Source organism: Cynoglossus semilaevis, chromosome 1 (genome assembly GCF_000523025.1).
Source record: "Cynoglossus semilaevis isolate Cse_v1.0 chromosome 1, Cse_v1.0, whole genome shotgun sequence".
Lineage (NCBI taxonomy): Eukaryota > Metazoa > Chordata > Actinopteri > Pleuronectiformes > Cynoglossidae > Cynoglossus > Cynoglossus semilaevis.
Window position 1 is genome coordinate 30,323,083 of NC_024307.1, and position 17,802 is coordinate 30,340,884.

The 17,802-nt window shown below is 38.2% G+C and overlaps 1 protein-coding gene across 5 annotated transcripts in view; it reads right to left on the reverse strand.

Moving 5' to 3' along the window:
• The window catches only part of kcnip4a (potassium voltage-gated channel interacting protein 4a), a 112,520-nt gene that overhangs the window by 26,335 nt on the left and 68,383 nt on the right, over window positions 1–17,802 (reverse strand). The window contains exon 1 of one of the 5 annotated variants that reach the window (XM_008326511.3): window positions 13,780–15,420. The exons of 3 other annotated variants lie outside the window; for them this stretch is intronic. In XM_008326511.3, the coding sequence (XP_008324733.1) occupies window positions 13,780–13,837 (58 nt within the window). In that variant the 5' untranslated portion in view covers window positions 13,838–15,420. Of the gene's footprint in view, window positions 1–3,150; window positions 5,382–13,779; window positions 15,421–17,802 lie in introns of those variants that run through there. One more of the 5 variants, XM_017036275.2, reaches the window with a different exon arrangement.

Below are 17,802 nucleotides of genomic sequence, written 5' to 3' on the forward strand. Positions count from 1 at the left end.
TTTTATTTAGTCGTCTGTAAACAGAACTATTAATGATCTTGTATCTCGTATGATTTTTCCCCTAAAAATATTATTACCTATTAACACACAGGGAAGCAGCATCAAAGCATTATTTCTAAAGGCTATTTCAATGGCAGCTGATAAAAAGCACTAGAACATTCTCTTCCCACACCCTATTATGATGCAAACAGGATATTAATCATAGTGAATTCATACTGGAAAATATAAGAATTCCTTCATGCCTCCAAAGCCTGTGTTCCCTATGATAAACAGCATTGTGAGAATGCCACAGCGTGAGCCTTTGATTAAGGATATCACATGTTCCTAAGGTTTGCATTGGGTTCATTGATATTCTTATTAATTTGCATTTTCTCGATTTGATAACATTTACTATAATGACTCAGTGGGTTTTTACTTCGCCTCAGAAAAACAACCTTGTGAAGTCGAGGACAAACAGAGTACAGTTGATCCCTCGGTGCAGCCACAGCACTTAGGCAGAGGTTTATGCAGAGAATGAAAAAGAGAATGGGTTGTGTGTATTTCAGTGCTTTGCATGACTTAGTTGTCTATGTTGTGCAAACATTAGGCTCCTCCACCAAGGTTATTTAGATAATGTGTACCACTCGGTAGAAAAATCATATTTGAAAAGACGCTGAAAAAAAAACAATTTCAGATAATGGAAGGTAATATTATTGTCATTCCTCTTGGTCTGCGGGTCCAAGAGGAATGACAGGCCCTGAAATTATGGGAATAGAAACTCTGCAATGTCTCTTAGAGGATATCTGAGGGGTAAAAGAACATTTTTTTTATTATTATTTAAATCAATACCCAGCTGGTGAACACTTTTTTTATAATATAATATTATTATAATATTTGAGGACTCAATTGCAAACCGCCCCAAACAAACGAAGATCACATCCAAAGCTGCCCTTGTCAGTTGTCACGTCCATGTTCAATGATGCTGAACAATCGTCCATCACTGTCATGTCAATGAAAGGACAAAGAGGCTGAAAAGAGACATTTGTGCCCAGCTGTGTTATAGCTCTATTTTTAACCTAAAGCCATCAGTTTGGTGCTGACCACAGTCTCATGAAAATATCTGTTTTAGTTAGTTTGATCAGATTGAAAATCGGGGGAAATGTATATGGTCATTAAAATATTAAATAATATTTCTAATTTTTATTTTTTCAATTTTTGGACAAATTAACTCAATTCAAAATACATAATTTCACATAGAAGGTCATTCAAGGAACAACCTAGAAAATCTTAGCATGTTAACTGCAGGTAGACATATGAAGTCTGGGTATCAAAGGAGCATCCATCAAAGGCTAAGACCAAAAAAGCAAAGCATCTTACCAAAGTCAATTGATATAACAATATATTCAGTGAGTCATCATCACTGTGGGAAAATACTGCTGAGTCATAGTAATCCAAATTTTGGATTGTTGTCTTTGGAAAAGTCATTAGACAGCAAACACTTATCTTCAGATGAAATAATCAGCACTGGTGACAGTACGGTGGTACATCAGTGACCAAATAATAATTAAACATGTCTTTATAAATACATTATGGAGAGATGAATCAAACCATGATAACTACTGACAGCCACTGAAAGTCTGAAAATGCAGCGTACAAACTGTAGCAGTTAACTATCCACCAATCAGAAGTAAAAGAGAAAGAGATGTTATCAAGGTGTACATGTAGCTTTCAAGCCTATTGAGGGCAACACTTTGTACTTTTGGAAAGACAAGTAGAAAATGATTTATGTTTAAATGTTGTATTAATTGTGGATGGTATGTTTCAGAATTATTCAATTGAAAATGTGAATGTGAAAATATGAATTTTCCCCACGTATCACTACAGAGCACTCATGTACCACTGGCGGTACGCGTGCCACAGTTTGAGAACCACTGTCTTAACATTTTAATTGCAACCGGTCAAAGCATTCGAGGAGGCAAATGTCTAATGACAACAGTAGATTTACATGGGGCTGATTTCTTTTAAATGAGCTATCTAATCTAATCTAATCTAATCTAATCTAATCTAATCTAATCTAATCTAATCTAATCTATTTTAACCTTACTGAGCTGTTTAACATTCATCATTTCCAGCTGTAATTAAAAGCCAAAACATTTTAAACTTTTTAACAATATATTTTACTTTACTTTTCAACGAAGAACCTTTAAAGCAGGTTAGCATTTAAATGGCGGGAAAATAAAGATTTAAAAACAGCAGAGAAAATGATAGAGAGTGGATTTAGTAAAATCAACACAATCCCCACTTGGAACCATTGTTTGTTCAACCAGTTTTCCAAACTGGGCAACAGAAGCCTCGACTCTACTGTAGCCAGGGAATATGAGGGCTTTTGTTTGTGTTGCTCTGTTTTTACACTGATGAAGTCCCAGCCATAAGGCTGGCAGTTTATCAGCTCGTAGCCTGAAAACAGGTGGTTTCCATTGCCTCCTGAATATTGATTACACTTGAGTGGGAAGGCAATCAGCACAGCACTTGGACCAAACTCTAACAAGCACAGACTCAACCTTTGTGTCGTGCAAAACAGAAACAAAGAGGAAAACATAAGAAGACAATTGTCCAGGCATTATGTCCTGAGAATGCAGAGCACTAGATTTTAGGTATTCTAACAGGAACTTCTCCACACTCACTGACTAACAACCAGGTGAAAATCAAACATCTGCAGCCAACAGTTCAGCTGCTGTCATAGTCACAGTCACAGTCATTCCTGAAATTATTAAATTCAACAAATGAGCCAACCCACACATGTGACCATCCCTTAAACCTGATTCAATTCCATTTATGGTCAATAAACAAACCAAATAAAGTAGATGCAAAGTGTCAGGAACAGCCAGCAGAGATTGACATAGGACGAGGAAAAACTTAACAACACATGTAAATGACAGAGAAATAATTTGCAGAGCTGTGTTTGAAGGCTGTGGTGCAGCACGTCCACAGTTCACCATAACAGTTTTCCCCACCAGACACACACATGGCGTAAGAGCAACAGATGACAACACACACCCACAGAAGCTTAACCTCCAGTTTCCTCTCTGACAAACTGCACTTCCAAACTTTTACACACAATGCATGAATAAGGAAAGAAATAAAAACAATTTGCTGGAGCTTTGTTCTTACCATTGTAGCCGGACTCTAACAAACCAAACTGCTCCAGCACCTTAACAAACAGAACAATGACCACCAGCACAGCGATCATCTCCAGCCCCTCCAAGTTCATAGTCAACATGACAGACAGGTCACAGGCTGCCCATGGCTAAAGACGTCTGGAGCTCCGACCGCAGTGCTGTCTGCGGGCCATTTAAATGCCCTGCATCTCCGGTGCTGATGAGAGACCGGTGAAGTCGGAGAAGGCAGGGAAGGGGGAGAAGTGTTGGACTGGAAAAGGGAATAGAAATGGGGTGGGGTGGGGTAAAGGGGGGTGTGGAGTGGCAAGAATAAAAGACGAGGGGGCGTGAGGAGAGAATGGAGGAAGCTGGGGAGGAGGGAGGGACGTGGATGAGATACGATGAGAGGAAGGCAAAGGGAGAAAATTGTGGCTTTTCAGCAGGTGCAGTGAGACACAGACAACCTTTTGGGAGCAGATGTGTGAAAAGGTCAAATGCAGATTTTTGGGTGATTTTTCAGCTCAGACAAGGCACCAATATTCACCTACTTATAGTTCATTTATCTCGTACATTTTCCGTGTGTAATTCCTGGACATACTCATAATATGTCTCTAAATGTAACTACTTGATGGATTTACATAACATCACATACAGACAGAGAACATGTGGCATACTTCTATATATAAAATACAAAATTAACTCAAATAAAATTAAAATTATCAGGCATAAATCATTACATTAAGTATTTCTTTTAGTTGAGCTCTGAGCATTTAAAAAATGTTAATCAAACAAGATTCGTATGCTGGACATTAATGACCAGATTTTGCTAGAATAAAGTTTGGTCCCACATTGCCCCCTATTGTAGAGCTGAAGCTACTGATCTTTTTTTTTTTTTTTTAGATTATTATTTTTTTTTTTTTTGTGATTCAATTAGAAGATTATACTCTTTAGATTTGACTCCTACTAAAATCTCTAATACATTTTGAAGTGGAGAATCAGACAATGCCAAGCACAGACAGATTAGCAGCTCAAATCTTTTATGTATTGGAAGAATTTGCATAAGATCCAAATAAAAAGCACCAGTCACTACAGAAACTTTCCAAAGTACTAAAAAGTACAAAAGCCAAATAGAAACTGCTACATCTAGTATAAAGATGCCGTTGTGTATGTAAAACCACTGATGAGAAATATTCTGTGGATTTTCATCTTAATTTTCTTCCTGCCACAAACAAATGACTTCCCTTGATTACAGGGCAGAATGGCCAGCTGCTCTTAGAGGAAAATTAAAATAAGGGCTTACCTGTCATGTTATTCAACAGAGGTCACATCATGTATGACCTTCTGTTTGGTACAGCAGTAAATCATGCAGAATTCATTTTAAATAGTTATGGCTTATTTCAAAGCACTATAGATATTATATAGATAATACAAAAAAAAATAAAGTTGTTAACATAGGTGTAAATACTTTATACTGGGGGGAAAATGCAGTGACAGGTTGAACAGACGACCTGTGAAAAGATAATATCTTTCATATTATCTCCATGTTCCCAAGAGCACAAAAGGCATGAATATGGAAACACAGTTTTGCTCAAATGCTGGATTTTCTTCAGCCAGTAATAGCACAAAATTACAGAAAAATTGCTGTAGTTATTTTACTGACAGAAAAAAAAGAAAATCCCTACCAGATCAGAGACATGAAGAGATTTGTGATTTTGTGTTTTTTCCTAATGTAAGACCTGAAACAGGCAGGAGTGAGACGAGACTCTTCAAAGAAGCTGGGGGAGGAGTGATGAGTGTGAAATGTCAGATGGAGACAACACCTGTGTTTGTGACCCCACCATCGTGGGGACTTAAAATAAAGCAGTGACAGAGAAGAGGTCAGAGTGAAGACAACAGATAGTCAGAGAAGAAAGGAGTCAGTGAGGCAGTGAGTGGGAATGAACCTGCAGACAGGAGAAGCAGCAGGTGGCTGCAGGAGACCAAGGACTCAGATAATGAAAGAAGTCTCTTCTGTTTTTCTCAACAGGAAAACAATAGAATCTGGTTCATGAAAATAACAAGGATTTTTAGAATGGTAATGAATACACAGGCCAATGTGGTGGAACAAACAATCAGTCTGGTGGTCTCTATTGTATGTATGGAGTTAGCACCTCATTACAGCAGGACCTTTCAAATTAGGAAGTAATTTGAGCCAGATCTTCAAACCATTATATTTAGCCAAGCTGAAAAAGAAAATTCTCTCTGATGAAGAAGAGGCAACTTTAAAATATGAAACAATGAATCTTTTATAATCACAGACTGGGGATTATTCATGATTAATCTTGATCATAATCAAGCATAATCCATGTAACTAAATCAGCTCTTCTACATATGATGAGAAAGGTTTTTACTGTATATTCCTGAAACAAGACAAATAACAGCAGTAGATGTCTAAGTTCAATGTCTGTTTTTTGTGTCTAATCCATAGAATGGAGTTAAACTGATCATTTTTTTGTTGATAATTTCATGTTTCTGCTCTACACATTACTGGATAATAATCCACTAACACATCCAGATAAGTCGTGAGCCAATAAAGAACATATCAATTTTTTCCCCACAAATTTCTAAGGGACCACAGACTGGGCCACATTGAGGTAGTGCCTGGGTCACATCTGGCCCTCAGGCCACTGTTTAAATACACTGAAACTACAATACAAAGCCTGCATGAATACTTTGTCTATTGTATATATTTTATGGACTTGTTGATAATTAAACACAAGATAGAGCAAAAAACTCACTCACATCATAGAGAGTAGATATCATTGCAGTCATTTCAAAGATTTATATTGTGACCTGAAACTGTCTTAAAAAATGGGACATGGAAATGTATGATATCTGTCTGCCAAGACCAGATGAAAGGACATAGCTGCAGGAAAAAGAGCAAAATCTACAGGGAGAAAAGGCAACAAAAAAAAAAAGAGTCACGAATAAAGACAGACGTGTTTATTCCACAAAATATTTTTGTGGATATCAAAATACAGGGGATTTGGAGCGTCATAAGAAAAAAACATCTCACAGAAGAGATCTCTCATTGATTCTCTTGGGGAAGGGGGAGGTCTGTTCCTCACATTTATGGTCACAGTCTGTCAGTTCAGAGATAATTTTTTGGACAGTGATTTACCATGGAAACAACCTTTGTGCCATCTATGGCACTGGGCAGCTCATTTAGCCCACTATCGGTTACTTTTCTTTATTTGTGGCAGCTGAGCAGGAGCCAAATATAGCTCCTGAACCCTGAGAGAGAAGCTCTGTGTGTGTCTATGTGTGTGTGTGTGTTTGTGTGTGTGGACATGACAGGACAGACAACTGCGTAGGAAGCTCTGAGAGAACAGGGTTTATAAAGGTGAAAAGAAGGTGTAATAGAAGTTTCCCCCTGGAGAAATGTATTTGGAGTTGTTTTTTAGTTGTATAATATCAAAGTATTTCCAGGAAACCTCAGAAGTTTACTTGGAGCATACAGTAATCAACCCTCATGGCTAATGCTAATGAACACAATCAAGGTTTAATGCATACCATCAGCACACAGCGGTGTGTCGTATCAATCAACGTGCAATTAGTGATAAAGATAATTGGCAGTGTGTGGCACTGTGCAACCATAGTTCAAGCTCCGTAACATGCTGGAACCCACAATGCACCTGGCCCATCTGCAATTCCCCAAATGCAAACTTTAAAGCAGCTATGCTGCGTCCAAGAGTTTTCAACAGCCATGTACTCCATGTTAGAATTGATTTCTAAGTGAAATAATGTGTTTTCTACACACCCACATGGGCTTTATAGTGTGAACTGATCCCACGTTTTCTGCCCAAATACCGATACCTGGGCTGTGAGTCTGCAGCAAACTGTACCAACTGAAACAAATCAGAAGCTTAACTGCTTGATTTCACCTTAGAAGTAAATGGAAATTTGACTTCTTCTTGTAAACAATACAATGCAAGCAAAAAAATCAAACTCAAGTGGAAGACAACATGACTAAAACTGAGAACAAAGTGAATAAAATAAACAGCTTGATCAAACTTCCCCCAAAAAAACCCTTTGGTTTGGCTCCATTACCTACATACCTGATCTGGCTATTAAGACAATGGACGCCTTGTTTCTATAAACAATGGGAGTAAACGCCATAGGACATGAGTCACAAACTGTATCTGTCACAGTGCAAGAACAAAAATACATTTTTGTTCAAAGAGTTGTAAATGATGGGGATTGATTTCATTTAATTACATGTCGACACATGCATGTTTAAGATGCTGGTGGAGAAACAACCTCCAGTCAGTTTATCAACAGCAGTGAATGGCTTCCTCATGTAATATTAAATAGCAATCATGTTTCTGTTTCTAAACACTGCACAATGCTGCATCAGGGCGTTAGAGCTCATTTATGATGTTTCCTTTGTTTGTGGTAATTACACTTGAAGACCCGTGTGGCCTGGAACCATCAGACGTTATGGTTAACTGCAGATTAATGTGATTTAATTGTTGAACCAGGCGAGTGTGCTGCACAATTTGTTGCTGGAGACATTTTAATGGAAAAACGAATAAAAAATAAATAATTCTTCTGACTTCAGGAATCCGGTGTCTTTGATTTCACTGCCATCAAGTGGACAAGAGTAAGAATCACCGCGCCAGGTGCTAAAAAGTGAAGTAAAATATAGTCTTATTAGCTTGTTCCATTTGAATTTGAAATTTACTGCATACATAGAATTGCAATAAAATAAATATATAAACCACTGCATTTTAAATGGAAGTTCTCCAATTTAATCTAATATTTAAGTCTAAAAAGTAATATTAATATTTTAATATTTATATTTTAATATTCTCTGCACTAACAGTTTGACGAACACTACATTAAAGCAGTATGAGAAATTTGTTTCAAAATTTCATATAGGTTACATCGTGAATGTTGTAACTTTTTAAAAGACTAGAAAAATGTCAGTGCTTTTATTAGACTCAAGCAGACTGAGTTCAGTGAGGATTTATTTTTTTATGTCCACATGTTGTGAGGAGGTTTCAGGACGTGCTGCCATGGATCACTATTCCATCTCTTCTCCCACTCGTCTACACCTGCAGAATCTCCCTGAGCAGCATAGTGGCCATTAATCCACCACTTAATACAGGTCACTGCCCCAGTATACCATGCAGTGATTAATACTCCAGGACAAAAAGGGTCAGGCCACAGTGGAAAAGTTCAGGAAAAAAGCCGATGCCCACCAGCCATGCTGTGCTTATAGTTTTCAATTTAAATGCTAATACAGAGAAGAACAAAAAAACAATATGGTCCAGTGACACTGTGACTTTGAGCAAGGCTGAGACTGAGTTGACATGTTTTCAATATAATTAAATCAAAATATGTGAATGTGAAATGACGTGATCTTTCCTGGAATATTTGGATTTGACAGAATAGGGACAGTGAGAGTCATTTATATTCATAAAGCTTAATAAGAAAAAAAAATCAATGTGATTTTCCAGCTGCATGGAGTGGAAATCCATTTCATTCCAGGATCATTTTCCCATGCAGCAGTGTAGAATCACACCTTGCCTTTTTAACATGCAAGGTAAATATGATGCTATTATAACAATCTTAAGAAGAACAGCACTGTTGTCTTTTTCCTGAGTACTTCTCTCTCCACAGTCATTCATACAGAACAATGACCAGACATAGCACAGACCGTTAGGAAGGGTCCTCGGAGGACTTGGTAGGTAATAGTGCGATATGGATCGTCAGCCTCACACCTCTGGTGAGATGAAGTACTAGAGAACAAAATGTTCTCTCAAATCTCTGCCACACTGAGAAGTCCACTTAACACTTCTGAGCATGAGTCACTTCAGGACAAGGGCTTCAAGTTGAACACAAAGAGAACAGGCACAATCAGGGCTCCATGACATTGGTGGTCTCAGAGAATTTTTCTTTTTACCTTGAATTTGGTACAATTGAATTAATCATTTTATATTGGATGAAAGGAAATACAATTTAAATTTAAATTCTAATTAAGAACACCAGATTAATTGTGCACAAGTGTTGACTAATGTTGAATACTGACTATTTTCCTAAGGAAAACCCTTGTGTAACAACTGAGGTGTAGCTCAAGCCAAATTCATGTTGTGACTCCTACCATAAATATCACCTGGCTCTCCTGAGTGGGACCTCCTTTAAACACTTTAATGTACTTACTCTACTGATTCATCAGGTGAATGTCCTTCATCACTCAAAAGAGCCTATTGTATGATCAGCTAAATGTAAAGTTCACCAAAAGACACAATATTTCCAGCACCTGTTATTGTGAAGTCTATGAAGCTGCGAGTACTATAGTCAGATAACAGATTTGTATCAAAATACAATGTTTACATTTAGCTGCTACACTACTGAAAAGACAGAAACATTTCCAAATACACACAATCCATCCATGGACAACACCATTCAGATCACTCAGTCAACATTGCACCCGCTATATCACAACTGAACTTAAGATTGGTTAAGAAAACACTGACCTTTTCATTTGGCTCTTTTCATAGAACTTACAAATGTTGTATGACATGTAAATTCACAGGTATGAAACCCATGGTCTGAAGAAGTTTTCCTTTTAACCCTTTGAATGACAGTTCCATTTTTTTATTAGAAAATTAAAAATAAACGAATCAAATAAGTGAACATATATATGTATATATGTGCATATATTTTTGTGTGTGTTATATGATAAGCTGTAAATGATCACCGATTTTAAAAAAGGGAAAAATATTCAAAAATATCCGGAGGCTGTGTAACTGTTAGGCAAAAAAAAAAAGTATATTCGTCAGTTCCAAGAAACACAGCGTACATGAAGGTTACTGCTGCTCAAGGACAGATGGCCCTTCTTTGTGGAGTTGGCATGTTCTCCCAGGGTGAGTGATTTTGTTTTTTATTCTGTTTTCCACCAGTAGGCTAAAAAATATGCAGCGCGGACATAGAGTCAGCTGTTCAGTCCTAACTCATCAAAGGTGTGAGCACCAGTGTGATTGGTTATTATTTACACATTCTAAAGGAAAGGAGACTCTTTCAGTGAATACCCAGAGTTTATAACACACTGAATTCCCAGCGTGTGTCAGTTTCAGATGAGACTCCCAGCTTGGGTCAGGCCAGTCTGACTGATACAAATGTCGAATGGACTGCGAAGGACTGCAGACTGTTTCATGATTTTGAGGACAACAACTTCACCAGAATTCTGGTGATTTCTGTCACAACTGAAATCCAACAAGCATAATTTTGAGCTATTTTTTTAAACATTTTTTTAAACATATTTTAAATGGAGTCTGTTGTCATCCATGATGACCATCATGGGTCACAAAATCAATGCACTTATGGAAGTGAATTGTGTTTTTGGTAAACAAATGTAAATGTATGCTTGACTAGAAATGGAGTTGACCGCATTGTTACCATCCAATTAGGAAACAAGTAGTATAGACTCTTTAACATGACAACATAAAATGATGTGGTGGGCCACGGGCCTTAGGTTTGACATACTGTATGTGGGCTGAACAACAGGATATTGGATTCATGTATATATGTCATTAAAGACATTTAGAAATGTGGGAAAATAAATACAAATCCTCCGGTCAAAGACCTCTGCACTGACGTCTGCACCAGAATGTTAACATGCCTGTTGAAGACTCGTTTTTCTAAAGTTTAGTCTAAGGTCTCGTTGGATGTCATATGTTCTATCTGTTCCATTTTCTCGGCTGCTGACTTAAAAAGAAAGCCTCAAAGCTGTGGTTTCTGTCCCAAAGCTAATATAGAAAGTCACATCCGTGGCCATTTCTTCCCTTTTTATTGTGTTTTTCTATTAATACTTAATGTTGTTGACCATGTAATTTCAGTGCTTTATTTCAGTGTTTTTCCATGCATTTACCATATACATTACTTTAAAAGTGCAGTATCGCTCAATAATGTTTTTTTCTCTCATATACACTATATAAATATATTGTTTTTCCAAGTAATCAGACACAGCCACACAGTACATACGCGTGGTTACTGGTGGCGTGGCTACTCCCATAAAATGACAGCTGCTCTCCCTGTGGTCAGCAGCAGCCCCCGCTCTGTTCTGCGGACACAGATTGACACGGGGCCAGTGCATGTTGCGTCAATGTAAAAAAAACAGTTAAGGCTGAAACCTAGAGTGTGTAATATGAATTCTAAATGCAAATGATGTTTTCTGCTTCAAAATCAAGTGACTAATTCAGGTTTGGCTGTGGTGAAAGTACAGAGGTAAAATTTTGATTGACCAGTTGGTAGACTGAGTCATAACGCTTTGCTGTGTTGAGCAGCTCAACCTCTGAGTGTACTTTTTACCTCCTACACAAACCCCTGCTCATCACAACTCCTGACAACATAAACAGGCAGGATATTTGAACTTACAACTTCACGGCGAGCATCGTTATAAAGATGCTGTCGCTCTATTATCTTTGGGACTGTTGAAATTCAGAGAGAACACTACAGGCTGGGAGGGGCACAGGATTGAAAGGTTCCGCACTGCTCCTCTGGCTTCCTATTGGACCACCGCCTCTTGTCATGTGGATGAGTGCAGCTATGATAATGGATGGGAAAGCAATGGAGAGGGTAGAGAGGCAGCAGTGAGGCCCTTGACAAAGTGCAGGTTTAATTTTAATCGTCCTTGTCTCCGCAACACAACTCAGTATGAATAAGTGTCCAATGCACTTTGATAATACACTCTACTTTGCAAAGGTTTTATGGTGGCGTAAATGGGAACGCTTCTAATCAGTTGCAAAGACTTTTTTTACAAACATGTAATAAATATAACGATAAACATTCAAATAGATCAATAGATGGATGTTTGATGGTAGTTTACAAAATAGATCAATAGATGGATGTTTGATGATAGTTTACAGTACACTGTACACTGTACCATGTGATAATGACAACAATATATCGATGATAACAAGAGCTGTCCTTATGTGTTACATTCTGCATGAATACAAGTCAATATATTTCAATAAACAAGTGGCTCAATCAGAGTATATTAGTGTGTATGGCTTTCAATACAGGGAGTCCAATATAAAAACATGGTTCCCTAGACGTTAGGGACCTATTTGTAAAACTGTAATATAAAATATAATACTATACAAATGACCTCATAAGTGTAGCTTTATGTAAAAAAAAAGTGTTTATTACCAGCCTGTATTAAGAGGACACCATTACGCTAAACACTTTTTCCAAATACTTCTTCCAGTAAGTGTCACATATTACACTGTAGTTACTGTGTTATTAACTCTGCATATTTACCTTAATCTATAACAAATTTTATACATTTGCTAAGCAATTATCTGCATAATTGACGCCTGCCCTTATAAACATGATAAAATATTTGAAACTTGTATAGATAAAGTGATGTCAAACTGTAATCAATTATACTATCTTTTATGCAGAACTACTACTGTACAACTACTACGACTGCTACTGCCGTTTTTATTCAATATGGTTACTACTTCATTATATTTACACACAGCCATCATATTTGTATTTTTCAAACATTTAATATAAAATTAGAACAGTCAACCACTGCTTAGACTTATAATTAACTGACTTAATTAACTAATAATTCGCTGGGTTAAAGTGCCGGTCATAAAATATATTCAAATTCATCAGTAGCTCGTAAAACTTTACAATCCTCCTTGCTATGGTTCAAGGTTGTCAAGTTAGAAAAGATCTACTGAATATAGTCAAATAAAAAAAACTCTGATAAAATCAAACCAGGAGTTCTAATAAGCCTCTCATTGACTGAATTAAATGGATCAAATCTAGTCTTCATTATCTACTTGATTTTTACCCTGCACTTTCAAAAAAGAACATCAGGTATATAAAAACTCCTCTGCTTTGATTTGTATTTTCTTTTACTAGATATGAGAAAGTAAACCTTGGAAACACAGTTCCCAATCAGAGCCTGCAGTGAACATGCTGTTGTTTCTCGTGTTCTCCTTCTCCAAAGTGCTTACTGTGCGCAAAGCTACCCTGTATGTGACCATTAGCTCGGAGGGATACACAGACACCCCGCAATACATTCTTCTTAAAGTTCTCTCAAAGTACCTGAGTGACTTCCTGTACTTCAGTGTCAGCCCATTCTGCCCCTCTCTCCCACCACGCCACTAAATATAACTGCGGGCAGTTATTGTCTGCCGGCTTCACATTAAAGTCTTAGGGCGATTTCATCCTTTGTTCCACCGTCAAGCTGTGAAGGTGATGCTGATCAGCACATTAATGCACTGATGCAGAGGCAACTGTACGCCTGTCAGACCTTCTTGGCACAGTGTCGATAAGGCACGCTGTGTGGGTGTGTGTGTGTGTTTGCGTGCAGCTGGCAAAAAAAATCAATGTTAAGTAAAGCAAATTGGAAAAAGGCAAAGCAAATGTGTCACAAGCTGAGTGGAAAAATACAATCGAATTAAAGACAACAGTCTTTAAGAAATCACAGAAACATCTTTAAATTTGAACCATATGACGGGGATATAACAGCATATATAAACTTTTCTATCAAATGAGTTATTGCTCTGAGGCAGTCATGGTAAACTCCCACTCCTAAACTGAATTCTCTCCATCCTCCATCCATTCCCATCATAGTTACCTGTCATCTTGCGTCTCTGTTTAGGCTGCAGGGAGAAGATGACCATCAAAGCCCCCATGGTTCTGATTGTTGCTTAGTGATCTCAAAGTCCTGTTAGATTTCACACACTTTCACTGCCACACTCTGTGCCTCGAGAGTGAAACAATGAAGAACAAAAGGAGGGAAGAAGAAACACAACGAGAGGTCGCCGGGATGCCTCACATGAAGATTGGAGTCCGCAGAATGAACTCCTCCTTCATATTCAGCCTGGGTAGGTGGACGAGCAACATGAGTGGGAGTCGAACATGTGAGTTTTGAGTTTTGACGCCAACCCTACGCAGCCCCCTCCCTCCCTCTGTTCTGCCGGTCTCAAGTGACAGCTTGCGAGCTGATCTCTGCTCTGCAAAAGCGACTTTGTACCAGTTGAGGAACTAGATTAATTGAGAGCTCGGGAAAGGAGGTAGGAGCATGCAGGAGGGAGGGGAGGTGTGGGGGGTGGAGGATTTAACCGGTGTCTCTTCTCACTGGGTGAGGAAAAGATGGGAGGCGGAGGGTAATAAGCTCAAAGAGCACATTATTATTCCTTACTATCTCTCCTAGAACTACAAAACCTGAGGGGAATGTAAGGAGAGAGAAGTGCAGTGTCCACGGCACAGAGTCGATGTTGAGATATCAGGTTGGCACAGGCTGCTTAAACGCTACATTACCCAGAATGCTCCAATGTTAAATACAAGTTATTCCAACCATGATAATAAAAACAATAATTAAAACTAACAGTAGTTATAACACTAACAGTTATATTAGTAATGGGAGTCATATTAGTAACTGTAATAGTATTTGTAGTAGAGCGTAGCCAGATATCCAATACTGAAATATGTACTTTATCTACTTTTTTTATTCTTATCGTTTTTTATACGCCTGCCTCAGGCTGTAACTGCCAAAAAAAAAAAGTGGATGTTTTTCCCACTCATTTCTCTGAGCCTGCCGGTGAAGACGCTCACTGATTCAATACAACACTGACACTACGAAATAACTGTGACCTTTCACCCTTTAAAAACAACCCAGCCCTGCAGCCTAGTGTAGCTGGCTCTCCTGCTTCTATGTTCGTCACATTTCTCCTTCAAAGAGGACACTGCCTCTTCATCGATGACTCTGCCTGCTTATGCTGCAGACCAACTCTAAAGAAGGTGAGCAGTCTTACGAGGAGCTGTGTAGGTCAGAACCACACTTTTCTCTTCAACCTTTTTGCTCAGAACAGAGAGGAAAAATGTCTCATTTGACATAAAGAGGAAAAGAAAAATGCAGTTCAGAGTATTTTCTGCCTTTCTGTGCCTCCTACGGGCAAAATTCATTCATTTTATGAACTGTGTGACGGCAGACCAATTCAGAAACACAACAGCTAAGCACTGCAATCAGGCACCAATTTGCACCCACTCCATTAAGTTGCTTCCTGTTGGTCACGGTGTTCCGGAGCCACCTACGGATGTCAAACCAAAGGTAGTGACGGTAAAAGGTAAAACAAAATTTTCCAGCATCAATGTGAGACCTTCACACTCAATCTCTCATACAAACACTGAGTGTTTTAGAAGGTCAGGTACCTGTAAATCCCCAATGTTCCCCCTATTCCTATGGTAATTGGCTTTTTAGAGTAGCCTCAGATCCTGCATGCAATTATCTTTGAGTGTCTGATTCAGGAATGAAAACTTTAATAACCAAGGAAAAAACAAGGACTAGAACCTATGACTGATCAACAGAGATTTCTCACTGCTGTTCATGTATGAATTACTTGTATTAAAATAAAGCATGACTTTTGATCTCAGGAAGCACAAATGGAAATCTTGCAATAATTTACCCCTGGTTGCCGTAGGTAGGGAACATAGACATTTTCTGTTAACGTGCTGGGGGCACAGCAAAGATAAAGACAGAATATACAGAAAAAAAGGAAACAGTGAACCAGTAGTTTCAGCCACAGGCGTAGCTGTTTTACAGCCAAACAAATAATTGCAATTTAAAAAGAAAGAAATAGCAACTTTATAGGAATAATTCAATTAGCAGAGGTAGCTGCTATGAACACAAATAGTCAAGTCAAAATACTTGCTATCTAGGAACTGAGTCTGAGTTAAGCAAATAACAACAATAGTTAAATATATATATATATATATACACACACACATATATATATACAGTATATATACACATATACACACACACATATATATATACACACACACACACACACACACATATATATATAGTTCCACAATGGGAATTTTTTACATGTAGTCTTATGAGTCAGCAACCCACACAGGCTGCCACAGGGGGTGCTATTAAGTATGTGGTTGCAACTCAAATCAATATAGGATTATATTGACGTTAATGTTTTGCACAGAAAACTAAAAGGTCTGAATGTGATGTTCATGTCAAGTGAAAAAAATAGCTTTTTAAGATTGGTGAGACACCAGACATGTCACATGATCAAACATAGACAACACAGGAATTGTTAGCAGTTGCCACCCTTTAATAATTTATTATGACTAATTATTCTATAGCACAAGTGACTTTCCATCAAATTAGACACTCCAGAGACTCAGCGAAGATAAATTATCTTTTTTTTTTTTTTTAATATATATATATATATATATTTAAAAAAGAAATTATTCAGATTAAATGTCTGGAAGGAAGCTTGTAACTGAAAGAATCAGAACAAAATTTACAAAGAATGCGATGATCAGTCAACAACAATAGTCTATCATTTCCACTGTTAGTGTTTAGTACAGGCTTGGGAATGGATAATGGTGATGGTTAGCGATCAGTTACAGTAGGGAGAGTACCACCTTAAACCAACAGGAGCAGTAGCCAGGAGGGGAGGAAGGACAGTGGAGGGCGCACAAGACCGCACCGTGCTAGCAGGTGCATGGACAGAGACAGAGAACAGAGCAGGGGTGTGACAGGAAGCCTGGCACACACTCCGAGTTAAACAATAAAGATTAAACACTATACGTGTCAGTGTCTGGTGTCAAGGGTGAACCTACCTGTTAAACCATTATTCTAAATATTAATAATATATATATATATATTAATACTACAATACTGTGTTTGGTGCCAAATATCAATTCTGCAGTTCTGCAGTACAGGAATAAAAAAAAGAGAGAATATGGTTCATGTGTAGGCGTCTCTGACTCAGACTTAACTGCTTCGTAAAGTAACTGAGAGTAAAGGCTGGAGCAAAGTATCACCACAGGACGCTGGCTGCTGCACGATGAGACTGATGACCACAATAAGTTTAGCTGTACAGCGGTGGCTCCGGGGCTAAAGTTTCTGTACGACACTGCTGACAGGAACACTGTCAAACATCACTGAACAGCAGCCCCCAAAATGCTGCATGAGCCCATCTGCCTTTAAAAGTGCTTTGTTAACTTTCCTAAAAGCCGGGGAACAGTGAGGAAAAAAATGTACAAAGTACTGAGTGACTCAGCAAGGCTTTTTTCAAATAATATGGGGATCTAATCATTTTTGAAACCATCAAAAGAGGCAAAAAAATCATTAAATACATGCTGTTTCTTATACTGTCCATCACCGTGAATGTGTATGGTGTCTAATTAGTATTACAAGAACAACAGGATGGAAAATAGCAGCTTGACTCAGAATGTGTCTATATTCATTTTATCTTTAAGCACAACTCTGCTCTCAAATCCATAAAGATGCACACTGGTCGATGAAAATCCCAGCACATGCTGCATAATCTGGTGCAGGGAGAATGGAGTAAATGCATGGGGAAACAGTATGGGTGATTAAAAAAGTACAGGAGCAAAAAAATTTAAAAAAAAAGTGAGATCTGACATTAGAGACACATTTAAACATCATGTGCAGAATTTAGATTTATCATGATCAGGTCACAAAGGTTAAAAAGTACGTTGGGCTGGCAGGAGTTAAACAGAAGTGCTCCAGATACAGTAAGCACCCAAGATCAGAGGTGAGAGGAGGACATGGGAAGAGCTGATGTACAGCAGCAGCAGAGGAGACAACGGATGCACCAAGGCAGGA